This window comes from Prinia subflava, chromosome Z (assembly GCF_021018805.1).
Source record: "Prinia subflava isolate CZ2003 ecotype Zambia chromosome Z, Cam_Psub_1.2, whole genome shotgun sequence".
Classification (NCBI taxonomy): domain Eukaryota; kingdom Metazoa; phylum Chordata; class Aves; order Passeriformes; family Cisticolidae; genus Prinia; species Prinia subflava.
Window position 1 is genome coordinate 64,575,989 of NC_086283.1, and position 24,425 is coordinate 64,600,413.

Sequence of the window (24,425 nt, forward strand, 5' to 3'; positions counted from 1 at the left end):
AAATATTATGTGAACCTACTGCAGAGAGAACCTTATTGTACAGTAATACTGAGAAGTCATCCATTAATTATTAACACAAAGATAAGGGAAACCAAAAACCACCAAGCAGAGGAAGGGAACAAACCCTGTTGCCATCATCAGTTACAGCTGCAATGATTTAGGAAAAGGCTCTTGCACTCTGTTTCATGCAGAAGCTTTGCTTTTGCATGGTGCCCAGACAAAACCTGTCATCCAGTGACATGTGCCATCTCTGTTCTGCATCTGCATCATCTGCATCATGTTCTGCATCATCAGGTAGAGCTCTCTAGCACACAGGCAAAATAAGGAGTTTTCCACGGCCAAAACCAGTTTTCTGCAACAATACAGTTCCACAGTGCCAGGGACAGGACCTTAACTCAGCTATCTAGCATACGGCTGAGTCACCAGGGACTGTTGTACCACTGCTTTCTTACCTGTCACTGAACCATCCAACTGACTGCTGGCTGTTGTTGAACTGTTACAGAGTCATCCTGCTCTGAACTATGGGAGATCAGAAGTAAAGAAGTTGCTGAACAAGTTACATATATTCGTACTTAGGTCTTTATTTCACACCAGCTTGCCAACAATGAATTTCTGTTCTGTCAGAAACTGCTTATACTGCAAAGAAGCCACCAGATCCAAAAAAAAAGCAAGTTCTGCTTCTCTGTTCTTTTCAGGAAGTAGTGTACGTGCTAACTGTTTTTGTAGAGCTATGTTAAGTGCTAACCTTTGGACGGTCTTCTCTTTTCAAGGCTACTGCTTCCAGTTTTGCTTCATACTCTGCTTGAACTTGGTCTCTCTTCTTCAAAACATTCTGTGGGCAAGAGAGAAGAAAGCTGTGAAGGGATCCTCTTGTTCCTTCGCTCAGCCCACAAGAAACTCTAAAGTGATACATCTTCAGCACCAATTAAGCCCAAAGTCAGATTTCCAGATTTACTTTGTCCTATTTTACAGCATTTAGGGAGTAGCTTTTAACAACAAACAGCACTTGCTCTCTATTAGCTGGCAGGGGCAGATAAAATTCTACATTTGGACAAGCTGGAGGCATGCAAGATAGAAGCTGTCATGATAGAAACCATTAATATAACCCTGATTAAATAAATTTAATTCATCAGTTGACCATGAAAAGTATATAAATAAAAGCATCAAAGCTGACAAGGGCTAATGTAAAGTTTCTGATATCCTCATGCAGCAGACAACAGCAATGGATAAGAGACAGGAAGACCACCACAGAAGGTATTACAGTTCCCTTTTCACTTGCAAAGACTCTTCAGAATCCTTTAAAGCAAGCTGTCACATTCTGGTGTTGGAATAAAAGTAACCATTTATTTTAAAACAGTTTGGGAAGGGTTGGTTGCTGGTTTCATTAAAAAAAAAAAAAGTTATGAAAATGACAGTATGAAAAGGACTGGACTGCCTGAGAGAGCTTCTCAAACAGTAAACATTTTCTCGACAGAGTATTTTCAAAATAGAGTGCCGAACATGCTACCCCCTTAGCTTGTACTGTATCCACAAAGAACTTCACTAAGGTTACACTACAGTGTTATAGTTTGAAAACAACCACAAGAATTAGTCTTTTTAAGAATGACTTACTAAAAAATAAACAGTTTTGTGTCTGCAAGAACAGGCAACTCACCACTTCAGTTCTCATAAAGAAACAACTAGCATTTTTTAATTACTCTGTTGATGCAAAGTTATTATTAAAAATGCTCAGAGGGAAGTCAGCCAACACTCACTGTAAATTTGAAATTCTCTTGCAGCTAACTTGGCTTTGAGTCTTCTCTTCCACCACTTAGAAGGAACTGTCCCGTTAGGACACAAACTGGTAACTAGTAATTTTAACAGGTCCAGACAAGGCTAGCAACATTGGACTAGTCATATGCACTGCTGCCTACAGAAATATGTTTTTAAAAGAGTAGCTCCTCGTAACTCTAACAGCCTAGATCTAATTAAGAGCAATCAAGGACATACAAATCTTGTATCTACTAATCATCATCATCATCATCCCCCTCCTCCTCCTTAAGTGAAGAGAAGGTCACCAGTGCAGTTGCTCTAGAGATGTTGCCATCAACAGTCTTACAAACTTCAGTCGATGATAAATGGGAATGGCACCCCATCCACAAAGCTACTATTGGATTAGTCAATAAAAAGACGGCAAACCTGAAGAATTCACCTTCAAAAGCTTAGTTCTCCCTTTGTTCCAAAAAGAGATGCAGAAGCATGTAATTGGTTGTGTTTGCTTGAAAAACCACAACATTGCCCCTTCTTTTTAGAATCTATGCAACTGTGTGGGATGGCCTTTAAGTGACTGAGGTTACCAATGCAACAAAAATCTGACAGATTTAATAGATATTTCTACTTTGTATCACCTCTTGAACTTGAGTCAACTGAAAATTCTTCTGTGAAAAACAACTGGCTCCAGCAATTGCATTTTGGCTTTGGAAGCCTGGAGTTAGTGTAGGAAGCTGAATTTTCCTACACTAGGACTAGCCAACGATTAACAGTTATTGGCAAATCAGACTGAAAGAACAGGTGTCTTAATTCCCCTTAAGTGCTCAAGTCCACCTACTGTGGACCATTAACAATGAGCTTGTGAATACAGTTTTAAGTATCCAGTTTTAAGTAATAGTCAGCTGTAGGTGATGAAAAAAAATACTGCCCTCCCTTTTATTTGTCTTGTATTTTCCTCTGGCATCCCCAGGCAATCTCCTCTTGATGCTTGATGCTTGCTTCTCCTTGATGCTTTAGCAGCATTTATGAAAAGCTCTGAATCAGATATCCTCAAAATTACCACAGACCATGCAATACTAGTTAAGGCTTCACTTGGAAAGGAAAAAAGGGTTTAAAAAAAAAAAAGTTGGAAGAAATCAAACTCAAAACTGAAAAAAACCTCAACCAACACACTTCAGTTATTTCAGGTCAGAACTAAACCAGTGGTGTCTAAACACAAAAGATGGCCTAGTTCCAGCAGGTCCTTCACCATTTGGTATTTAGTTGAAATGTTCCACCTTGGCCCATACAGAGCCTCCGGAGTTTGCCATCAGCGTCCTATCTCAAATTTTAATTCAATCCTGTTTGCACACCACATAGCTTCCTACTGTGACTACAGATCACAAGAGGATCTCTAGATACTTCACGCCCTTAAAGACACAGTTACCTATTATGTGGTGTTTGCTTTAAATGTATTAAAAGTAATGTCCAAGAATACCCCTGGGGACCACATCACATGATACACCTTTCTAGCAGTGCCGAGCAAAAACAAGTCATATAATATCCAAACATCTGCACTGAGTCATGTATAGGAGATTTTGTCCTCTGCACATGCCTCCCAGGGCAACACCAGTGTACATCAGCAAATGTGGTACCACATGTGTGCTGACAAGGGCCTCACTGCACCAGGAACTGAGACATCACCTTGCCATGTAATAAAAACCATAGAATACTGCAAGAGACCTCAAGGACTATCTCACCCTACCCTTCCTAGCGAAAGCACAGTCTAGACAAGATGGATCAGCACCCTACCCAGCTGGATCTTAAACATGTCCAGTGTTTGGGAATCCACTACTTCCCTGGGGACATTATTCCAAAGGTTGATTGTTCTCATTGTGAAAATTCTCCATTTCTGTTTAATGAAAATGTTCCCAAGAGTAATATGCATTGATTGTCCCTGTTTTTCCATGGGTTTCCTTGTGAAATCATAACTGTAGTCTATCCTTATATATGGGTAGATGGTGATAAGATTTTCCCTAAGCTTTCCTCCTCAAACTTGATCATACCCAGCTCTTTCAGCTTTTCCTCATACAGCAGGCTTCTCAATCCATTGACCATCTTTATGGTCCTCTTCTGGACCCTCTTCAGCTTATCCACATCCTTTTGTGTGCAGCAGAGATAAAAATCGAACACAGTTGTTGCCTAACAAGTGCTGAGCAAAGTGAGTAATTTGGAAAGGGTCTCCTCTAGACACTTCCAGCATGCATTTTAACTTAAGGCCACAACACCAACTTCTGCCCTAATCTACAAATCTTTTAAACAAATCTAGAGGCTAGACTTCCCTCAAATCAGCTAATATTCTATTCAGCCAGAACTACTGGGCTTTGACTTTGTATGTGCAGCTCCCTCAGGCTTTCCCCCTCAGGTACAACAGCGCTCCTAAAGACATCAAGGCCTCTTCAGCTCTGAACAGTGATGATAATCTAGCAGGTCTTACTCAAGGGACATTCAGCCAGCTATAGACTGCTCTACAGATCATGTTCCCATACCTACACCAGGGGTACAACACACCAGGTGTGCAGCAAAGAAAGTGAATCAAGGTTGCACTGGAGCCCTAGGACCTGAAGAGCTACCTTCCATCAAGTACCCTGTGCAAAAGATGTGCTCTGAAAAACTGAAATAGATTTTCATCTCACAAGTAGTCCTCACAGCAGCTGATGAAGAGGAATGCTCTGCTAGTGAAGAGGATGCCTCTTTCAACAGAAAGTCTCCTGCACTCCAAGGCTAACCTCCTTATTAACCTTGGTTACTTACTTGGTGTTACAGATTCTGCAAGGACTGTTCAGTAGCTGCTCACTTCAGAAATAGAAACAGGCTGATGTTTTCTAGCAGAAGAAAACTGCACTTTGTAGAACCTGAGAGTGTTCAGTTTTGCTATCTGAGAGGGAAGGAAAATATGAACGGTCTGTTTTGGCTAACAACAGCTTTTGTTCTTGATTTTCAAATTTTTAGACTGAATAAAGCTAGTATGATGCCCACGCCAGACATTAAACAGCATAATCCTTTAGAGCACCAGAAAGTCAACAGTCTAAAAACTTCAGGGATTCTTTAGCTGAAGAAGTACTTTAGACAGTTAAGTAACTGTTGGCTTGGAGACAGTACCATTCTAAAAGGGCTCTAAAAGGCCAAAAGGAAGCCTAGGTGCAAGTCTGTAATGCCACTCTGCCTATGATGAGTGGTGATTATCTCCCTAAAGTACCTCTGCAGCTAAAGAAACCCTTGCTTTTTAGCTTACAAAATTTTCCCTGCTGTATTTGTGAAGCACACTTCTCCCAATTCAGCTTGCCTCTTCAGATGCCATCTTTGGTAGGCATTTTTAGCATCAAAAGCCAGATGTTCTGAATTAAAGTATTTAACACAAGCCTCAGGCTCTGTTTATTATTTATGTGTAGCATTATTATTATTATTATTATTATTATTATTATTATTATTATTATTATTATTATTATTATTATTAAGCACACACCATCCACCTCTGCTTATCCTAGAGTCCAAACATCCTGAGACAAGGCTTCCTACAGCTCATTGTGTTCGAGCAATATTTTACTGTTAACAGACCCATACAGAAAATACAGCTCATTCATGCTGGGGTCAAATTGATGGCGACAAAAGCAAAGAATAAATCCAGGGAATTAGTGCAAAGCTACCTGCAAGAATACTTAAATCACACAGATGTACAACTCCTGAAGCTGGGAAAAGACATCTACAAGTAAGTGTTTCAATTCTCAATTTGAGAAGCACAGGATGAGATTAATATTAAGATGGAGAAGGGCTACTATGTTCAGACTGTAAGTTTACAGTAGGCTATTAGATCTGTAAAAGAATGCACATTGTAACCTTGTAACAGTTGTTCCAAGTGGAAAGTCTTCAGAAGGAACTCCTCTATTAATACCCTATAGCAGGACTGCTATATAAATATATGGCACACATACTCTGCCACAGGCACATGGTGAAAAGCTCTGATGGACAGTCCCTGATATAATTTTTTAGTGAAATCTACTCAGAAATTCTTTTCCCCGTTAGATGTGATTGATTACCAATGCTCCTTAACTTCAAGAGAATAAAGCCCACATGACAGTAGCTTTTCTTACATCTGTGTAAGTAGTAAAACATCAAGATCTTAGAAAGACTATGAGTCACAGAATACCATCTTTAAGCAGTTACTTGGTATGCAGAACTTAACAACAGACACAACATGCCTAGGGTATGGAGATGATAGAAGAAACAATGTCTGTCATTCGGACACACGGTTCTAAAACAAGGCACCCAATTCTGCTACATACAACTGACAGAAACTGCTAATGCTGTAATTCCTGTTGGACCAGGCTGTGACCCTGTAATGATGAGCTGAAGCACAACTGGATTTAACTCAAAGAAAGATTCTAGGCAGCCACAGGATGTCTCCTATAGAGTACCACCTGCCACACCAATGAAGGGGCAACTCTGCAACATGTTGTGTACACCCTACAGTACTGACCCTAGCTTGACTGAAGAGCAGAGTAGACAGATAATGCTACTCATGCAGTACCCTGCTATTAAACATACCTAGCTTTGTTTGGACTATGAAAATATCCTCCTACTTAATGTATTATTTACTTCCCCACTTTTCCCACTATCACCATTTCTCTATTAAAAAAGAATGAACTCACTAATTCTAGGCAAACACGACAGTGCTTTCTGCCACAGGGCTCCCTTTACCTTCATTGACTCAGCATACAATATATATTCCCTAAGTACAGGCAGGAAGTCTTCTGTCATATCCTCACTGAGCTCTTCAAGAGCTGTGCAGCAATTCCCAATACAGGCAGACACTCCTTCCAGGGGCTCTGACAGCTCAACCTCCAGCCCTCCCCAGGTTGAATAAACAGGTCCATATTCTCGTAGTTCCACCAAGTATTCTACAAGAGGCAGACAGAAAAATAGATTAACAGAGTAAATGCAAGGCACAAAGATGTGCAAACACAAAATAGGACAAATTATGCACCAATTCTGAAGAACATTATTCCCTACAGGGAATCAAGACCTGTGTTGCACTAGCTTCTTAACAGACAGCATTCTATGGCTGCACAGGTGACAGGTTCAAGTTGCCTCTTTCTTAACTTACCACTCCTACAGACTTCCAATACAAAGACTCTTGCACCTTTACAGTAGCCAAGGTCAGTTTTTTAAAGATATGTAAAACTTAACTCTACAAGGACAGACATGTAAAGCTTATCTTCATCTAGGAAATCCATTTGTACTCCTGCAGATTCTTTCATCTTGCAAAAGTCTTTCAAAAAAATCACTCCAGTAAGACAGGACGTTGGTACAAAAAGTTCAACTTTAAAAAAAATATTTGAAGAGTTGAGCTAATATCAGATATTGTGTTAGGGTTTGGGCCTTTTCTAAATCTGGAACATGCATTAGATTTTGCCCTATGGGTGACTTATTACAGGCCAGAATCATCAATAAAAATTGTCTTGAACATGCTATCAACACGGCACAGAGCATTCCAATTGAAGTATTATGATGGAACACCTTGTGTCCTTACCCAACTGTTCCTTGATGATCCGTTGTGCTATTCTGTCAATGGTACCAAGCTTTAGAGAGAATGTGTCTAAGTAATCCCCAATGGCTGCAAACTCCAGTGGTCGACTTCTTAATTTGTAGCCTCCTGTAACGTATTTGACAGACTCCCCCATCTTTGACAGCAAAGCCATTCCTTGCTTTTTGTAGGCATTAAGATCCTAGGAATTAACACAAACAAACAATCAAAACAAAAAATGAGTATGTTTAGGAATACTCACATGTTTAAATATTAATACAGTGAAGGATACTTTCCAGTCAAGATCAAATCTTGTCAAAGCAAGAGATTACATGTGACATACAGCCTTGAACAAAGGCTTGTTTTCCACAAGCTGTACAGCTGTGCACAGCTTCAAGGCTTCATGAAGGTAAATTATCCAGAAGAATACTATGAAGTACATTGGAAATAACTAGTAGTCCAACTTTGCATGTGGCCATACTTTCCCACATTCCTGTACTCTTACCAGGGAAGCAGGCTTACTAACAGCTCTGGTTCCACCAAAACAGTTCACATCTTTCATGTACACATACCTCTAAGTCATGACTACAATACCAGTATTAACCAGATGCAAAGCTGGCTCTAATGACTTACTACAAAGCTATACATTGCACACCTATTTAGTAAGCAGCCTTCTCACTCCTGTGGTCAAACAGGAGGCAGGTGAAGACTGCATGCAGAAAAAATGCAGCATGGAGAGACCACCAAAGCTTCCTTGCAAGAGAGACTGTAGCTCAGGCTGGGTCAGAAGCATCCATGTTGCCTCCACAGAAAATGTAAACTTCCTCCACACTCGTGTACACATTTGCATAAACCAACTTTCAGATAATCTATGCTAACAAGACTGCTTGCCTACAACTTTCATGGGATTTTACCTTAACAGTACACTAGAAAAAAATTGTTTTAGTTAGCCTGACAATTTTTCATTTTACTTCGTCCAGCAGAGGTCAGTATTCAACATCTCAAAATCAGCTCAGGAGCTAGAGTTCGGTTATCCTATAGAGCCTGAGGAAGAGATATGTTCAAACCATGTAGGACTAGAGAGATCAAGAATTCAGACATATTATTACAGACAAAAAGTTTAGGGATTCTTAAAAAAAAAAACACCAAGAAACCAGCAGCCATCTTCAAAACGTACTATGGTACTCTTTCCAAGTACTTAATGGAAGTCAAATATAAGTCTGATTAAGAAAACCTGACATCTTAGCAGCTACTATATTTTCAACTATGTTTGCATTTAAATGAAGTTTGACTTTTGCTTTCTCCATGTCCTCAGCAAGAGCTGCAAGCAGACATCAGAAAAGATCCTTGAACCAAAAATCATTAACTCACTCACTCTCTCTTAAGCATTCTGGTATGTTACAGGTCCAAACAAGGAACACAAAGAAACGTTGGTTTCTTTTTCTACCAGGAAATGATCTTATGACTTCCTCTAGTAACTAAATTCTGAAGTCCTAGCACACTGAACTGACACTTCACTGCTCCACTAGAGCAAAGTTCAAACATTAGAGACAGTCAGCAAAACGTGTCCTTTCCCCAGGATGCTCTGTAACCTCAAGGCAAACTCTTCCTAAAGTAGAGGATGAAGGCCTTGACATTCATTTCATGGGGTGGGAGAAGAAAAACAAAGCAGCTAACAAAGCTGCAGCATGCTTGGGCAGATCAAAAGAGGAACAGAGCTATATGACATTTAACGTGCTACACAAATCTTGCACTTCTGGCTTGTTTCAGTGGTTAAGTTCACCATGGAGGGGAAATAAAAAAACACTGGAGATTGATTATTAACAGCAAGCAGAGCATGAACCTGAAATGAGCTCAAACATCACATTTAAGTGAGCCAAAGTAATGCAACTTTGGAACGGCATGCTTTTACAGCTCTTCTCACCTATCTGGCAAAACCCAAGCATAGCTACAGGTCCTCCTAGTCTTACATAGTTCTAAAGAAAGCCAAAGAAAATTGCACCATTCCTGCACGAGTCATGCAGAAGACAAGCATGAAATTGCCTGAGAACAAATAAGAATGAGGCCTCCATGCTTAGTTTTGAGCGCATCAAGTGCAAGCAGTATAAAAAGTACAGACAAGATAAAAACTCAAGAAATTTGCAAGGTTTTGTGCAAGAGAGACTTCTCTTCCTCTCTCCCCTTCCCTCCTCCCCAAATGAGGATTTTAAAGCTTACAGGTTTCTGAATTTTTATTCTCTCTTGGATAACAGGAGTATTTTCTAGGCTACAAAACAAGCAGGTCTGGAGAATGCAATTTATCAGTCTGCAGAGATGATTCCTCTTCCCTTCAAGTATGGGGAACTCACACACAAGGGTCTGTCACACACAATAGTCAGAGTGCCCAACAACCCTCTGTTATGTTAGAGGAAGCTCTGATCTGCATAGGTAGTTTTGTTAATGCCTTTTTACCCTCATTTCAGAAGGGATTGCAAAGGGCAAGAACTGCATTTGAAAGTTACTGGCTTACCTTAGCTGTGAGAAAGATGCTGAAGTGCTCATTAAAAGACAGCACTGGGTGATCAGTTATTCTCTTCAAGAACTTGTCTAATGCTTTCCTCCTTGTCTCCACGAACTCTTCCGAAAAGCGATCAACAACACCCTTCACCACAAATTTTTCAGGAAGAGGCTGTCAGAGCAGAGCACAAGATTCAAAAGACCAAAAACTTGCTTCTGTTATTTGGAAACAAACAAAGCCATCAAACTCCAGTATTAACAGGAACTGAAACACTGTGTTTGCTAACAGGAACCATGCATCAGATGGGATGCAAGCCGCAGTCCGAATTATCCTTTAGCTGGTCTGGCTTAAAGCTAGCCATTCCACTGAGTGGCTTCAGCTGAGAGTCACACCAGGCAAGTCAGACAGTACTCACACTAAGTACTTGTAGCATAGCTTAGATTGTTCTCCCTACTGCTATTGTTCAAGATACAGCTCTAAAGAAATGCCAGAAGAGCTGCACACTATTTGTAACAGAAGTGCACCCCCACCCCCCCTGCCACCACCCAGTGCTGAAGCAAGGCTGCCCAGTCTCAGGAAACTTTGAAAATTTGACAATTCTGCTTAGCCCCCACATACCCTCTATGAACCATTTAAATAGCTCTTGAACAGGGCCCTCAAGTAAACAGCTGACAGCCTTAGTGAGAACACTGAGCAAAACCAAACCAGGGGCTTGATACATCAAATGACTGGATCTTTTCTGAAGTATGAGCACACCTGGTCATCTATCACAGCTGACTTTCCTGAATGTGTTTCTGTAAGTGACAAAGGCCTGATGATATATTCGCTTTCACATCTTACTATTTTAAGTCCATCAGTTCATCTCTGCAGTTCACTTTGACATGTAAGCCCAGACTGTCTCCAGACATCCTAGTTACACAGTCCCCCTTGTTACGCTTGGATTATGGACTCTGAAGTACCACTTTGGATGGAAGATAACTTCTTAAGCTGAAGCATGGTTAGTTTCAGCTTACCACTAGATCTGCTTTTGTTCTGTTGAGACAGCATGACTTCAAGATTAATATCAGTTTTAAAATTGTGCTTTGCATTTCATTCTTGTGAACCAGTCCATCCAGACAATCTTCTTACAGTTAGGCTAGCAGTGACAGCCATTTTCACCCAATTCAGGAATTGGGATTCTCCTCTGCAAAGAGTATGTCATCTAAAATTTGTGTCAAAATAATTTTAAAAAACCATATACATATGATATGTGTACATACATATGTATATGTATATGTATATACATATTACATACATATGACTTTCCCACCACACCCAAACTGATGTGGGCTGTACATGAAGACTGTATCTCCTAGTAAAGCACAGGCAGCATGACTTAGCTGCAACACAGCTACATTTTGACCACTGTATTTGGTTCTAACAATTTAAGACTTACTTCATTACGCTTAGCATTCAAATCAGTCAGTCACTCTAGTTAAACCAGCATAAGGTACACTATCATTAGACTTCTTCAGAAGTATAATGCCTTATGCATTAGCCTTCAGGGAGGAAGAAACTCTCTTCCTTTGCTTTGTAAACTTTAGCTGGGACTCTAGGAAGTCACTACCTCAGCACCATATACAGGAGGAAAAGAAAAAAGTTTAAAGAAAAAAAAAAGAGGGAAAGGAAGACTAGTCTAAAGAACCCTAGTTCAACCAAACACAGGCAGCCTGGCATCAAGTAATCACTAAAGTTAGATCATGTGAAGAATGCACCTCTATTACAAAGACTTCTGCCTTTTACCTGGTTTCAACTACAGCAGAAGGTACATTCCTTTCCATTTTAGGCCTCTGGAAGTCCATCTCAAGTAATGAATACACACAGCTAGCCACTGGTATCTTGCTTTAACTGTGTGTTAATCATCTATCTTATAGCCTTCCATCTTAACAATTTATTTTTCCCTACTGGGACATGTGAACAGAGGTCATTGCCATCAAGAAGTGCCTTCGAGTATCCAAACATGGCCATCCAAGGACAAGAACATTGGCTGTGATTAGGTTTACTTTTCTAGTCTAGAGACAGATCTGAGATCAGTTCTCTGTTTTTTGAAAGAAAAGATCAGAATGTCTCAGACCTTTTAAAAAGAAGTAACTCAGTAACTGAAGAGATGAAGAGGAACCCATACTGAGCTTAATTTTGGCTCCTTTTGGCTGTCATGACACACTGCACTGAGAAGACACCATTTACTACAGTAAATGGAGTAGTAGGACCACTATATTGAGATTAGGAAGACAACTCTGTTTCAATAATTTGTTAAAACGGAAGCCTTTCAGGGACTGCAGTATCTATAACTAAAAATACAGATAGTCTTAGATTGTCTTGAAACATCTTTTTAGAATACACTAGAGTCAATGCATCTGAAACTGCCTTTAGCTTCTATACTTCATCTATTTCTAGACAATAAATACTTTATGTACTTATCTGCATTCAGCAGTCTCCCCACTATACTCTGCATGAAGAAGATTAATAGGAGACTCCGTAATTGCTAACTTGTGCATAAACAGACAAAATGGGCAGCACATCCTTTTATGTCCAGATTTGCTAGAAGAAAGGCACCTAAGATACTGGCTTGCTCTGCAGTTCCATACGGTTCCATGTCCAGTATTACAGCTACTTCTGCTAAGTTTGCTGATCTGTGTGTGACAATGTGGTCAGAGCAAAGTGGCATGATTCCCTGGCTGTGACTCACCTTCTGCTACTCAACTATTATTTACAGCCTTAGAGGCATCAGGCAGAACTGGCTGCCTGTTGATGTACCCAAGAATCTGAAGAAACTTGACTGTGATTGTTCCCGCTGTTCAGAGAATGGGGCATGAGAAAACAGTATGGGCACTTAACACATGCCTCCACCTTATGCTCTCAAGCTCACTGTCTTTCTTTTTCCTACTGTTCACGAAACATTCGCTGCCTGTTAGTGGTGTCACGTGATTTTGTAAAGTACTTTTTACCTCCGAGACACTCAACTATTATTCCACTGAGGCAAGTCCCAGCATAATTGAGGACTTAAACAATGCTCAACCATAGATCCACCCAACAGTACTTCTCACAGAGGCTACTCCTTGTTGAGGGAAGCAGGGAGGGAGGGCAGAGAAGCTTCCACCACCTCAGACAGGCAAGCTAAAGTATGCTAGTAGTGTTGCTATCTCCTGCCAGTTCAAATCCTACAGGGCTTTTTAGATGTCTTTGTTCAAAAGCACTGAAGGTGGTGATCTCACAGGTTTCCTACCTATTCACACAAAAAATATATAAGGTAGTACTAACCTCCTCACAATCAAATAAGGTGGTCAGATCACCAGTTTCAGCAACAATGGGTGCAGTAGTTTAGCTAATCTTATTAGGTAAACTTCTACCTACTGAAGGGATAGCATGCAGTATCTACCAAGCCAGAGGCTGAGATTTTCAAGTCTGTGTTCTTACATGTCAGTGCTATTACGTGCAAATAGTAGCACTAATCATTTTAAATTACTCTGTAAAACCAGCTCAAAAGGCCATCTTCAAAACCAAGGCTAGAACCTGAAGTACCTGTGGCTTTTCATAATCGCCAGATGCTCTGAAATACAGATGTAATAACTGAGCAAACAGATGAAATGTATTCTATTTATGCCACAGCTATTGCAGTCAGCACATATATTGCCCTGCAGGAGACTGACAAAGCTCACCTCTCAGGTGTGCCACTCAAGAAAAGTCTAAGCTTCTTAACTACTCAGGAATGGGAAGCCCTTTTCACTGCACTGTAAGACAACAAAGTACCATATTTAACTCTAACTACTCAAAGAGAATGAAGTACTGGTTTTTAAATCTAGACACATATCATCCAAATATTATCCTTGGAAGACAGATGCACAACTGTCCTTAACAGCAGATTCTTGCTTACTACCTACGGGAATAAGATGTGTTGGCTGGGACTCTTCCAGCTTGTTTCTCAACCAGTCGAAGTCTTGGTATCGCCGACGGACAGAATACTCTGGCAAATCAAACTCTGCTCGTGTGGTCTGCAAAAGAACAGGATATACTTAGTATGCAGTAACACCTCACACTTTAGATCTTTAGCAGCAAACGCAGTACAGCCATCTCAGGCAAGGGTGAACCCAGACAAGCCTTGCAGGGAAGTCTTAATCCCCAAAATTGTGCAGCCAGCATGAGAGAAAGATCCTCTGGCCTTTCAAGCAGTGGAGAAGCAGTAATATGAAAAATAATTGCTTGGAGATAACGTGTTAAAATCTATTTGTCGTTCATGACATGTTCTGCTTTCATCGTGGTAGAAGTCCGTAGAGCAGAAGCACTGCATACCACATTTCTCTCTTGGTAGTTACAAGATTGCAAAGACTGTATGAGATATTCATTGTGAAGACAAGACTATTTTAACCATCAAAAATTAAAAGTAAAGGTGTTTAGTGACTTGTTTACTCTATGACATGCACTCACCACAGGTGAAAAAGTGTTTCACCACTGTCCTGTATTTTGAGATTGATAGGTTTATCACACTCCAAGGTCAAAAGATGAGAAAATAAGCCAGTGCAAGGTTTGACAGACTATTTTTGTTGACTTCCAAGATGAAGAAACAAATCTGTTTATATGCATGCCCAATTAGATATATTAGATATTATTGTATTAAATCTTTTAAATTTTCCTTCTTCAGGGCAAGGTTATTACATGTTTGATAGGGAAAAAAGTAAGTATGCAGATAAACTGCTGGCAAGTGTTTTATCCAGTCCTTGAACATGCCACACCCTTCTGGAAGGCTGACTGGATCGGGCTGCTTGCAGAGCACATACTTCAGCTGCCTAAAAGCACTCGAGAAAACACGTACCAGCTAGGAGTGTCTGTGAAGAGCATGGCATTGCAGCAGCCCTGATTAGAAGGCAGATGACCCTTGTAGTTATGTCCCACTGAGAAGCCCAGGCAGCTACACTTAAGTCACTTGCAGCATTATGGCCATCTTGCAATGAATGGCTTGCAGTGCCAGCACACTACATGCCTGCAGCCAGGCATCAAACCCAGCACATTCTGGGGAATACGCTGGAAACCCCAGCTTTGAACTGGCATGGAGTCTAGCACCTGGTTGCTCTGCTAGTCCCAGCCGGTAGCAGCCTTTAAATGCAATCCACCTCCTCACTTCTCTCTGGATGACTCTTAACTCTCAGTTACTGCACTTTACTCCCACCAGTCACCACCGGGGGTCCTGTAAAAGTTCTATATATGAAATCCGTTTCTAGGGTGAGGTCAGGAGCCTCAACACGGTATCAACAGCACAGCAGGTCTAGGATACTGCAAGCAGCAAGCTGATGTGTTATTACCTATGAAATGGTTTGGCTTCTAGTAAAGGAAGGCACAAACAGAAAAAGAAATCAGGATCAGCTCCTCCCTTCTTTGACATGCTAGGCCATAGTAGGCAATACAGAGGTTAGACCTTAGACTAACATAACAAACCCTCATGAATTGGAGCAGTTGTGTTTGTAAATGAGAGACTATCAAGATCTCAATATCCACTGCAGATCTGTGCTTTACTCAGCTACACACATCTTAGGGTAACACCAGCTTATTTAAAATCTAAGAGTGCCATGCCATAAATGTGACTTCTTGAGACTTCACTTGAATAATTTTCACTTGTTTTAAGTAACAGCCTGAATGGCATTATTTTAGAAATTAAAAAAAAAAAAAGGGTGAGGCAAGGCAGTAATAACTCAATAGAAGCAGAGCACTTATGAACAGGCTGTCACTGCCCAAAGGCATTTTAAGAGATCAGACAGAGAGTGAATGAGAGTAACCAGAATGGCTACACACTACAGTGTCTTATCCTGAAGCATGAAAGTGAAGGTAAAGTCTCCCATCCATTAGCACTGAGAAGCTTATTAACCACTATTCTGCTAATAGTTAAGGAAAACTGTATAGGACTGTCTAGGAGTAGGAAAGCAGGTTTAAGTCCCAGTACACAAACCATTAGCTATTGCTCACTCTGGTAAACTGCTCTTGTTGCCTTTACTTCACAAGCAGAATTGCAAGGTTTTCCATGTATCACTTTTTTTGCTCTGAGATGAAAATACAGCAGCAACATTTCAGTGTTTACTGTACATGTGTACTGTACATCAAATCTAGACAGCAAATAAGCTTTCCAAAGACTATTTGAGCAAAACACAAAGGCCTTTCAAGGTTTAAATGGAACCTCATTAATGCTGAAAGAATTCAGATCTCAGATCAAACTGTTCATTAGTTCAGCACAAGTTTTTTTTCCAGATTGCACATAAGAGGAAGGAAGATCTTGCTCCTGTCCAAGCACAGTGTTCAAGAACACCTTCTCTGCGGGAGCTCGTGGTGCAGCTGCAGTGGGAGCTGCAGGGTGAGCTCTGGCTGGTGCAGCCCAGGCACAGAGGCCGTGCAGAGCCGACCCTCAGCACAGCAAGGGCCTGGGGACCTGCGGCACAGCCAGGGGACACCGAGACCCGGCAGGAGCTGATGACCCCAGACCTTCCTGTGCTTAGACTGTGAGGGGATAAAAGCCCAGGGGTTCCTTTGTTCAGGGTCCCTTCTCAGAGACACCAGCTCGAGCTGTTAGTTTGTTATTGCACTGTGATGAAATTATTTTAGTGGTTGGGATGCCTGAGACTGCTGTGGGAAATGTGGGGACAGAAACCTAATGTGACTGTATGAGTGAGGGGGCATAGCTGGGAAAAGGTCCTGGTCTCAGCTTAGATGGTAGAGGAGCGACTGTCAGAGTGGCTCCTGGATGGTTGAGTGGGAAATTTCCATAACAGACAACAAGTGAAGCATCTATGCTATAGACACAGTCAAATTCCTCTTGCTTTCTAAGTAAGATTCATAAATCTCATCTTGCAAGGACATGTATCTCTTCCAAAGGAAGCTAAGAAACTTGTGTGACAGATCTCAAACTCCTCAAAAATAATGGGCAAGATATTGCCAGGAACTTACTGAAAATTCCAGCATAGTTCCACTAAGTCAGCACTGTGGCACTCTGAGCTCAGTTTTACTTGCTGGAAAGCAGGCAGAGTTACAGACACGTTAGTTACTGGAATACTTTTGACTAGAGGCAGAATTCAGGCAATCACCAAGGACTGGTCTTGCTAAGATTCTGTTCTCCTTGTGAGGAGTTAGCAGCCAAACCTGAAGCTAGCATGTGATGACTATATGGAAGTATTTTTGTACCCCAGTGCTCTGACCCACTACGCTTGATTCCAGATTCCCTTCCATGTTATTATTTAAGCTCAAGGCAAAATCTTCAACTAGGAAAAGAGGAGAATGACAGAGAGGGGATAGGAAGAAGGCTGGTGTTCTTAGCACTCCAGTATTTCTTTTTGCCTCAAACAGTTTAGCCTGTTTGGAAAAGGCTTCATATCACTTTTACCTGTTCGTGTCTAGGGAATCAGGCTGTTTCGTGTGTTCAAGTAATCTACCCAATGAATGGACTGGAAGCATGAGGAGAAGGACAGGAAAGTGAAAACAAGACCTCCACTTCAATACTGACTAGTTTGAAACACTCTCCCTTCAAGCCTGCAGAGCAACTGCATGACTCTGAGGAATGGCACTCAGCTGTTCAGACCTCCATGCGAAAAGGCACAGAAGAAGGCCTTGCCATCCTAGAAAGTATAATGAAAGTGAAGTTAGAAGTACACTGATTTATGTTTTCTCAAGAGAGGTGACTACATAACATAAAGTCAAGCTTTACTTTTCCCTTTCTTTCTATAAAAGAATTCTGCTTGGTAAAATGTCCCTAAAATGCACATCCATCTTATCCGAAGGACACAAAGACACTTCATTCATCACAGTCAAGACCCATTATGTTCCAGCACAAGTTTCACACACCTTTATGGTTTCACTAAACTCCCTGTGTAAGGAAACTGCTTACTAACTTGCATTAGTAACTGCATTACCAAGATGAACACAGGGTATGAGAGAATCAAGAGGGTCAATCCTGAATCACTGTCTTGTTCGATGGAGGATTACCATTACATTCTTTAAATGTGTTCATCCACAAGATAGGCTAGGGAATGCTACTGGCTCTTACTAGGAAGCTGTGAAAACAGGTACACAAGCAGGATCAAGTAAACTCTTAAATTTTCCTTTGTAAGCCAATGTTTCGACCCTTCCTCAATCACCACAACCTGCTAACAAAGGTATGAGAAGGTGAAAAGCCTGGGGCATACTGCAGGATGACTTTTTTTCTCCTGTTAGAGTGAAAGACCTGTAAAAAGAAAGATGAAAAAAAACCCCATACAACACAAATGAGATTGTAGTCAGTCTACACTCTTCTCTACAGTGGTATCCTGCCACAGCCACAACCACACATTACAGCATTAGCAACTCCCCTCTTGTCCTAGAGATGCTGCTTTTCAGTCTTTAGAATAACTCATTCTATGACCTATGTTTATCCAAACCTTTGAGGTTCCAGAAGAGAACCAGTAGAAGAGTCGTCCAGCAGAGAAGAAAAAAACCCCAGACATCTCTGCCTCCTCATTCAGAAGCACCAGAGAGACCCTTTAAAAGTCTCTAGTTTTTCTCCTGAAAGGCTGCAAGGGAGGTGCTGAGAAGGCTCCTCTTCTCACTCTATGGATTATTCCTGTGCAGCCATGTTAATTACTGCTTGGAGCTACAATGGCTAATTGGCAATTAGCTTGGCATGGAAGACACCTTATTTGTAGGGCAAGAATGAGTTAGACCATTAATACTGTTAGTCTTGAACAACAGTAGATAGTCCTAGAGGTTCTGACCCTAGAGATTAGCCAAAAGTTTCCAAGAATAATAAAACTAAAAAGGTGAGGATTTAATGGTGATTCATATGAGTAATTTACAGTTTCATAGTAGCATTGCAATAGTATAACATAGCAGATTTATGAGCTACAACAAGATCCAAAATAAAACAAGTATTAACAGACAGGTAGGTAGACATCAAAATCAGGAGTATAGAATTATTTTTTTTAATAAGAAAAGAGATACTTTGGGTAATATGTCTGATCTAAATATAGTAAAAACCTTGGACATGTTTCAGAGTTCCACTTTACAAAGAAAAGGAACCCTTGAACATAAGGATTTCCAAGCATAGGAACATTATTAGGGTGCCACTATATAGAAATATTTTATATTGATGGAATAACTGAGTCTTAACTTAAGACAGGAACAATATTAGCCAATTCTAATCATTTTCCTGTAGAAAGTTGCATTTTATTTTGTGGTTCCTATTCCTTCTGATCAAGTCATAGTTGAAGGCTTAGCTGCTCCAAGTAAAAATAGATACAGTGTTTCCTGCAAGATTAAGACTTTTAGAGTACAAATGAATGAATGAACTGCGTTAAATGTAACACAGCAAGAGATAGTTACTATTTTAGAGAAACTCCATTTTGCCCTGTGCAGTCTGAAAGTGAAACTTTGAAGTGGACATTTGGAAAAAAAATATCTGTGGCCTGTTCCTTATCTCCAAGGAAAATATTTGCTCCAGTACATACTGCCATCTAAGTGGGCTGGAGGAATGTTAGTCTTTCTGGACAAGTGTATCAAGTATATTACTAATAAAGTTAGTTGAGTGCCTTTTGTCTTAGGTAACTACTTTGGGCACTTACCACTTAGGTAAGTGTCCAAAGCAGATGTCAACATCACCTAGGAGCTCACTATAATGAGAAAGAGATAATTAGGAGGAATCAACTTTTCAGTTGTGAATGTGGTGAACTTTTCAGATCACTTTTCATATTAATATATGTAGATTACATTAATGATTGAATTACAACAGGTGCTCTTTTGGTCGGCAGCAGCATTCTTAGGCTACTTCATTTTATTATCAGCTGTAGAGCTATCTGAACCAGCAACTGCATGAAAGCTGAGGATAAAGACTATGATTTTAGTGGATAACAGAAGAAATGTAGTAAACACTTCCAGCAACTTAAAAGCTTAAAGCATTTCAGAAAAGGATAGACACAAAAAGTGAGACGATTAACAGTGAACCAGTAACAAGGCAAATTCCCCTTAAGGGAACTCAAACCAACTGAGTGTCAGATTACCTAAGTAACAAACTGTGAAGTTAATGAAAGAAACTGGCCTTGCAAGTTTACAAACAGTTCTATTTAGGAATCAGAGACAAAAAAATAAGTCTAGGTTGACATGTCAAAATATTTTTCCATAATTTCAGACTCTGAAGTAACAGTTCTGCTAAGAGAAGTCATTTCAACACATTCACAAGGTACTAAAAGACACTAAATTCTTGTCCTTAAGATACGAAAACACAGTGCAAGACATGAATATCCAGAACATGCCCTAAAGTTATTCCACAAAGAAGGAAGAACTAGGAAAGAGAATATTGCTTTGTACCTTTGTTGTAACCCTGTATGTGATATATGTCTCCATTGTGCACACGTGTTTTTTGGGATCATCAACAGTAACAAAGAGGTCTCTAGTTTCCACATCCAAGTCATCATCCAGCTGCAGTCTGTTGAGAAGAGATGAGGAGGAGGCTGGGCTAGAAGTGTCCACAGGTGTGCCATTGGGCAAACTGAGATCCTGTATTAGAAGAAGAAAAAAAAAAGGAAATTAACAGATTCAAGGTAAAGCACAGTATTTTCAAAGACACCACAGACAAGCTTCTTTGATGTATTACAAGGGTTGTTTGTTCCAGCACTTCCAAGGATAACCCTTTTCCAGGACACCTGGGCAACACCCTGATGTCTTTGAGCATTAAGCTGAGGAGAAAGCACATTATCACTATATTTCCCCTAAGTACAGCACAACCTGCTTCCTATTCGTAAGGAAGAAGAGTGCTGCTGAATCAACAGTTCCTGGTGAGACTGAGCCAGCCTAGACTGAAAACAAAACAGCTAGGCAAATCAAGAGACCTGCTTATAAGACAGGTTTCAGGCGAAGTGGCAACAGTTCAGTTGTCTGGAATGCAGTCAGCTTTCACCTCTGGAGACTCTTACAGTGGAGGAAGGAACACAACTTTCATCAGAGGCCTCCCATCCAGTCCATTACCTTCCATACACTGTCAGCGCCTAGAGTCTGAATTGCCATCACTACATTACGGAACAGTCATAGATCATACTCTCCTGTTCAAGGGTCTAGGCACATCTCCGTGTTGGAGTCCTAAAGCAAATGCAAACACTACTCCTTCCTTGGAGAGGTCCTTGCTCCCATTCTCCTAAGTCTAGGAGTGTCATCCAGTGCCTAAAGCAGACAGAGGCTCAAAGATCCAATAAGTGGCCATTTTGGATAGAAAACCACAGAAGCAAGTCTGCAATTCCTTGAAACTGAGGTAGCAGCAGGGGAAAAAAGAAAAAGAACAAAACAACTTTATAGCTAACTTGGTACATCCACACACCTTCAAATCTCACACTTCAATACAAACCAACTACTCCCTAACAGTTTTTGCACTTGCGCATATATCACAGCAAATTAACATGTTCTTTGCTCTGGTTTTGTAGCAGAGGGAGCTTATAGTGTGTGACAAGTTGTACATAGGAAGTCCTAAGTATCCACGGCTCTTCTTTTCAGAGAAGGCAGGAAGTTTTTTATATTTGCATCATTTTAATAGCAGCAGAGAGACAGATTTGTCCAGAGAGTGCCCTTGCTGCTAAACAGAGAAACATTTCTACAGCTGAGCATCACATTAACTGGAAGTGTTCTAGTTATACAATTACTTCTTAGATGAAACTTCACACAACTGTAAGTGGCTAGACAAAACATACCATCTTAGCAAAGCAATCACATGTGGGTGAGAGACTCCCTCTGGTCATCAGTGCTCCTTTAGCCAAAGGTACAGAATCACAGGCAAGAGCTTCGAGATAAAGTTACTTACGAAGGTCAGCTTTAGATAATGGCTAAAAACACAGCTGAATTCCTACCAGTCATTGTCACAAACCCATCATGGGAAATCATGGGATTTCATAGAGAGCCATCTGTCTGCTGCCGTAGTGCAGAACTGTGGCAGTACTGCTATTCACTTGAGGGCTGCCTTATGCAGTAGAGAAAATAATTGTTTAGCCTAGACAATTTGGGAAAGGGGTGACCTAAACTATTTTCTATTAACAGAGAGGTTAGACACATTGTCTCAGCTAATGTACAGAAGAGGCTGCCAACAAATATGGCTTCAGATTTAACTGGCAGGTGAGCAAGATGGGAAAGAAGCCACTCAAATGCTGTCAAGAGGGCAAAAGAGCAGGAGGAGCAAGGCACAGCTTCCTGCTCAGACATGAGGTAGACACCTCAAACTACAGAAGCATCTGGCTCAAACTCAGCATAGGAGGAACACATGCAACAGGAGGAAGCAATGGCACAATAAATCAGTAGATAAGAACTTGTGTCGAAATTACACAAACAGAACAAGCAGTGGACAGGATAAGGTTAACAACAGGCCATGGCTTCAGAAAATCTGCAGTTGAGCTAGACAAGAGAATTTGGCTGAGCAGAGTAAAGAGCAAAGCAAACCCTGGGACAGCACAGTAGCTGGAGACAAATCTGTTTCTGTTTCCAAAGGAAAAGACAGCTCATACTGCCCATATGCAATAAGCATTAACATACAAGTTGTGCCAGAATTGCAGCCAGTCATATTCTAAGCTTCCAGTAAGACAATTAACTTGCAGAAATAGTTTAAGCCTGGTTTCACAGGAGATCTCAAAAGCTTGTAAGAAAACTCATCCAAAAGAAAGCTTAAAGATTATGATGGAATCTGCTTAAAATATGAGAATCTAGAGAAAACCAAAGATGGAGCTTACAGCCAGTTGCATGAAGTTAGCACTTTCTTCATCAATTCTCTTGAGAAGTAACAATATCATATGAGTATGCCTTGCACATTTGAAGCAGGACAGAAGTCTGTGAAGGTTTGAATCTGCCTCACTGCCCTTGAGCATGTTCTTGCAGTCATGGGCCCTGCGGAATGTCTCGAGTGTTAAAGACTGTTAATAGTTCTGTCTTGGTGAAACACTCTAGATCTACATCAAGCTTCTATACCAGCAATGTTTCAGATCAGGAGAGCTGCTAGATGTGCTGGTGGGGAAAGGAGAGATGATGTGTTACTGTACTATACTGACTCTTCTGCAGGATCCTCCCCTGGCAGAGAGAGCTGGCATCATACCCTGCTACTTGCCTACTTTTCAGAAGATGAAAGCCAAGTTAGAAGCTAACTATTTCTCCTCCTGAATGGGTGGAGCCTCCTAACTAAGTGCACCAGAAACAACACATATGGCTGCTGAGCCCTCATTTAACAGTAGGCAGGATCAGTTTAGCTGAAGTCCTATGCTATTGCTAGAAAAAGGCAGGCTTTGAAGTATGACAGCAAGTTACCTCTGGCTGTAATCCTACCAGCAGAGCACCTCTCTGTCATGTTAAATACACCACCTTTCTTTGATGAGACTTCGGGGATTTTTTTTCACTCTGGGAAACAATACTGCATCATTTGTCTTAGTCTGCTTTTACCACAGAAAGAGGAGTGTGTCCTGCAGAGCCCAGTGGGAAAGGAGATATGCAGCCACCTGCTTCTACCTGTTGGTATAACTACCATACCCATAATACTGGTTAGTATTATCTGTTTTACGTGAACAAGCTGGCAAGGTGTGTCTGACTTCAGTGCCATTGGCTCATGCATCAGCTTCACCTTCAATACACCAAGTAGCTGCCCATTCATGTTTTAAGTACCTCTCTGCATTATTAGAGACCAGCACAGTCCAAGCCACTGCCGGTACCTACTGCTTACAAAGCCTTTTGTCAAAGTACCTGTCTCACAATAGTCAGTCTGTCATAAAGCTGAGCAGTCCTACAGCAGAGAGAAGGGCAGGCTGCTTCTGGTTGGCCAGGCAAGGTGGAGTGGAGGACATGTTTTGTCTTCACTTAGCAAGCATCCATAAAGATTTTTCTGCTTCAAAGCTTTTTCTAAAGTAAAGAGCAAAGATCCTTAGCCTCTGTTCCCCACTGCCTCAGGACAGTCTCATAGCTGTTGAAGCAGGTCAGGTGAACCAAGGCCTGGATCAAAACCTACTGTAGATATAGTGTGACATTCAGACTTTCAGGTTCATGAGCTGGTTCTTGTATACAGTTGTAAAACCGGTTCTTATATACAGTTGTAAAACAACCACAAGGGCAGGCTCCTCAAGCATTTCTGTGAAGTTCCTAGAATTCCTCAAGACTCCTCAATTTGTGGTACAGAAGTCACATGATTTTAGCAGCACACGTTTGGTATCCTACAGTGCCAGGCAAATAGGAACTAACTGCTGTGTTGGAAATGCACCCTGACAACTATGCAGGCTGCTATCCGGTAAGGCTGCTATCCGGTAAGGCTGCTTCACATTAGCAACTTTTGAGCATGAGTTTGCTAACTCATGTTCCCCAAACACCTTGACTAATCAGCCTGCCTAGACACAGATATTAAATCCACCAAGAGGTTCACTTCATCCAAACATTAAATTCAACTGATTTTTTAAAACTTGAACTCTGCATGTGAGATTCAAAACAAGTTGGGAAGTTTTCAACTGTTGTCATCTTCTCCCAGGAGATTTTCCACAACTGCATTTACAGAGCAGTTTGGATCCACATAAAGCAGAAACCTCAGGAGCTCAGTGTTCAGTCTTGTGGACCACAGCCTCCCCCTCA

At 40.9% G+C, this 24,425-nt stretch overlaps 1 protein-coding gene across 1 annotated transcript in view; it reads right to left on the reverse strand.

Moving 5' to 3' along the window:
• SNX30 (sorting nexin family member 30) overlaps positions 1-24,425 on the reverse strand; it is a 49,610-nt gene that overhangs the window by 8,976 nt on the left and 16,209 nt on the right. Inside the window, exons 2-7 of the mRNA XM_063421573.1 lie at positions 20,160-20,348; positions 13,730-13,840; positions 9,822-9,980; positions 7,319-7,514; positions 6,487-6,686; positions 746-832 (exon numbers count right to left, since the gene is read on the reverse strand). Coding sequence (XP_063277643.1) covers positions 746-832; positions 6,487-6,686; positions 7,319-7,514; positions 9,822-9,980; positions 13,730-13,840; positions 20,160-20,348 — 942 coding nt within the window. The remainder of the gene's footprint in view (positions 1-745; positions 833-6,486; positions 6,687-7,318; positions 7,515-9,821; positions 9,981-13,729; positions 13,841-20,159; positions 20,349-24,425) is intronic.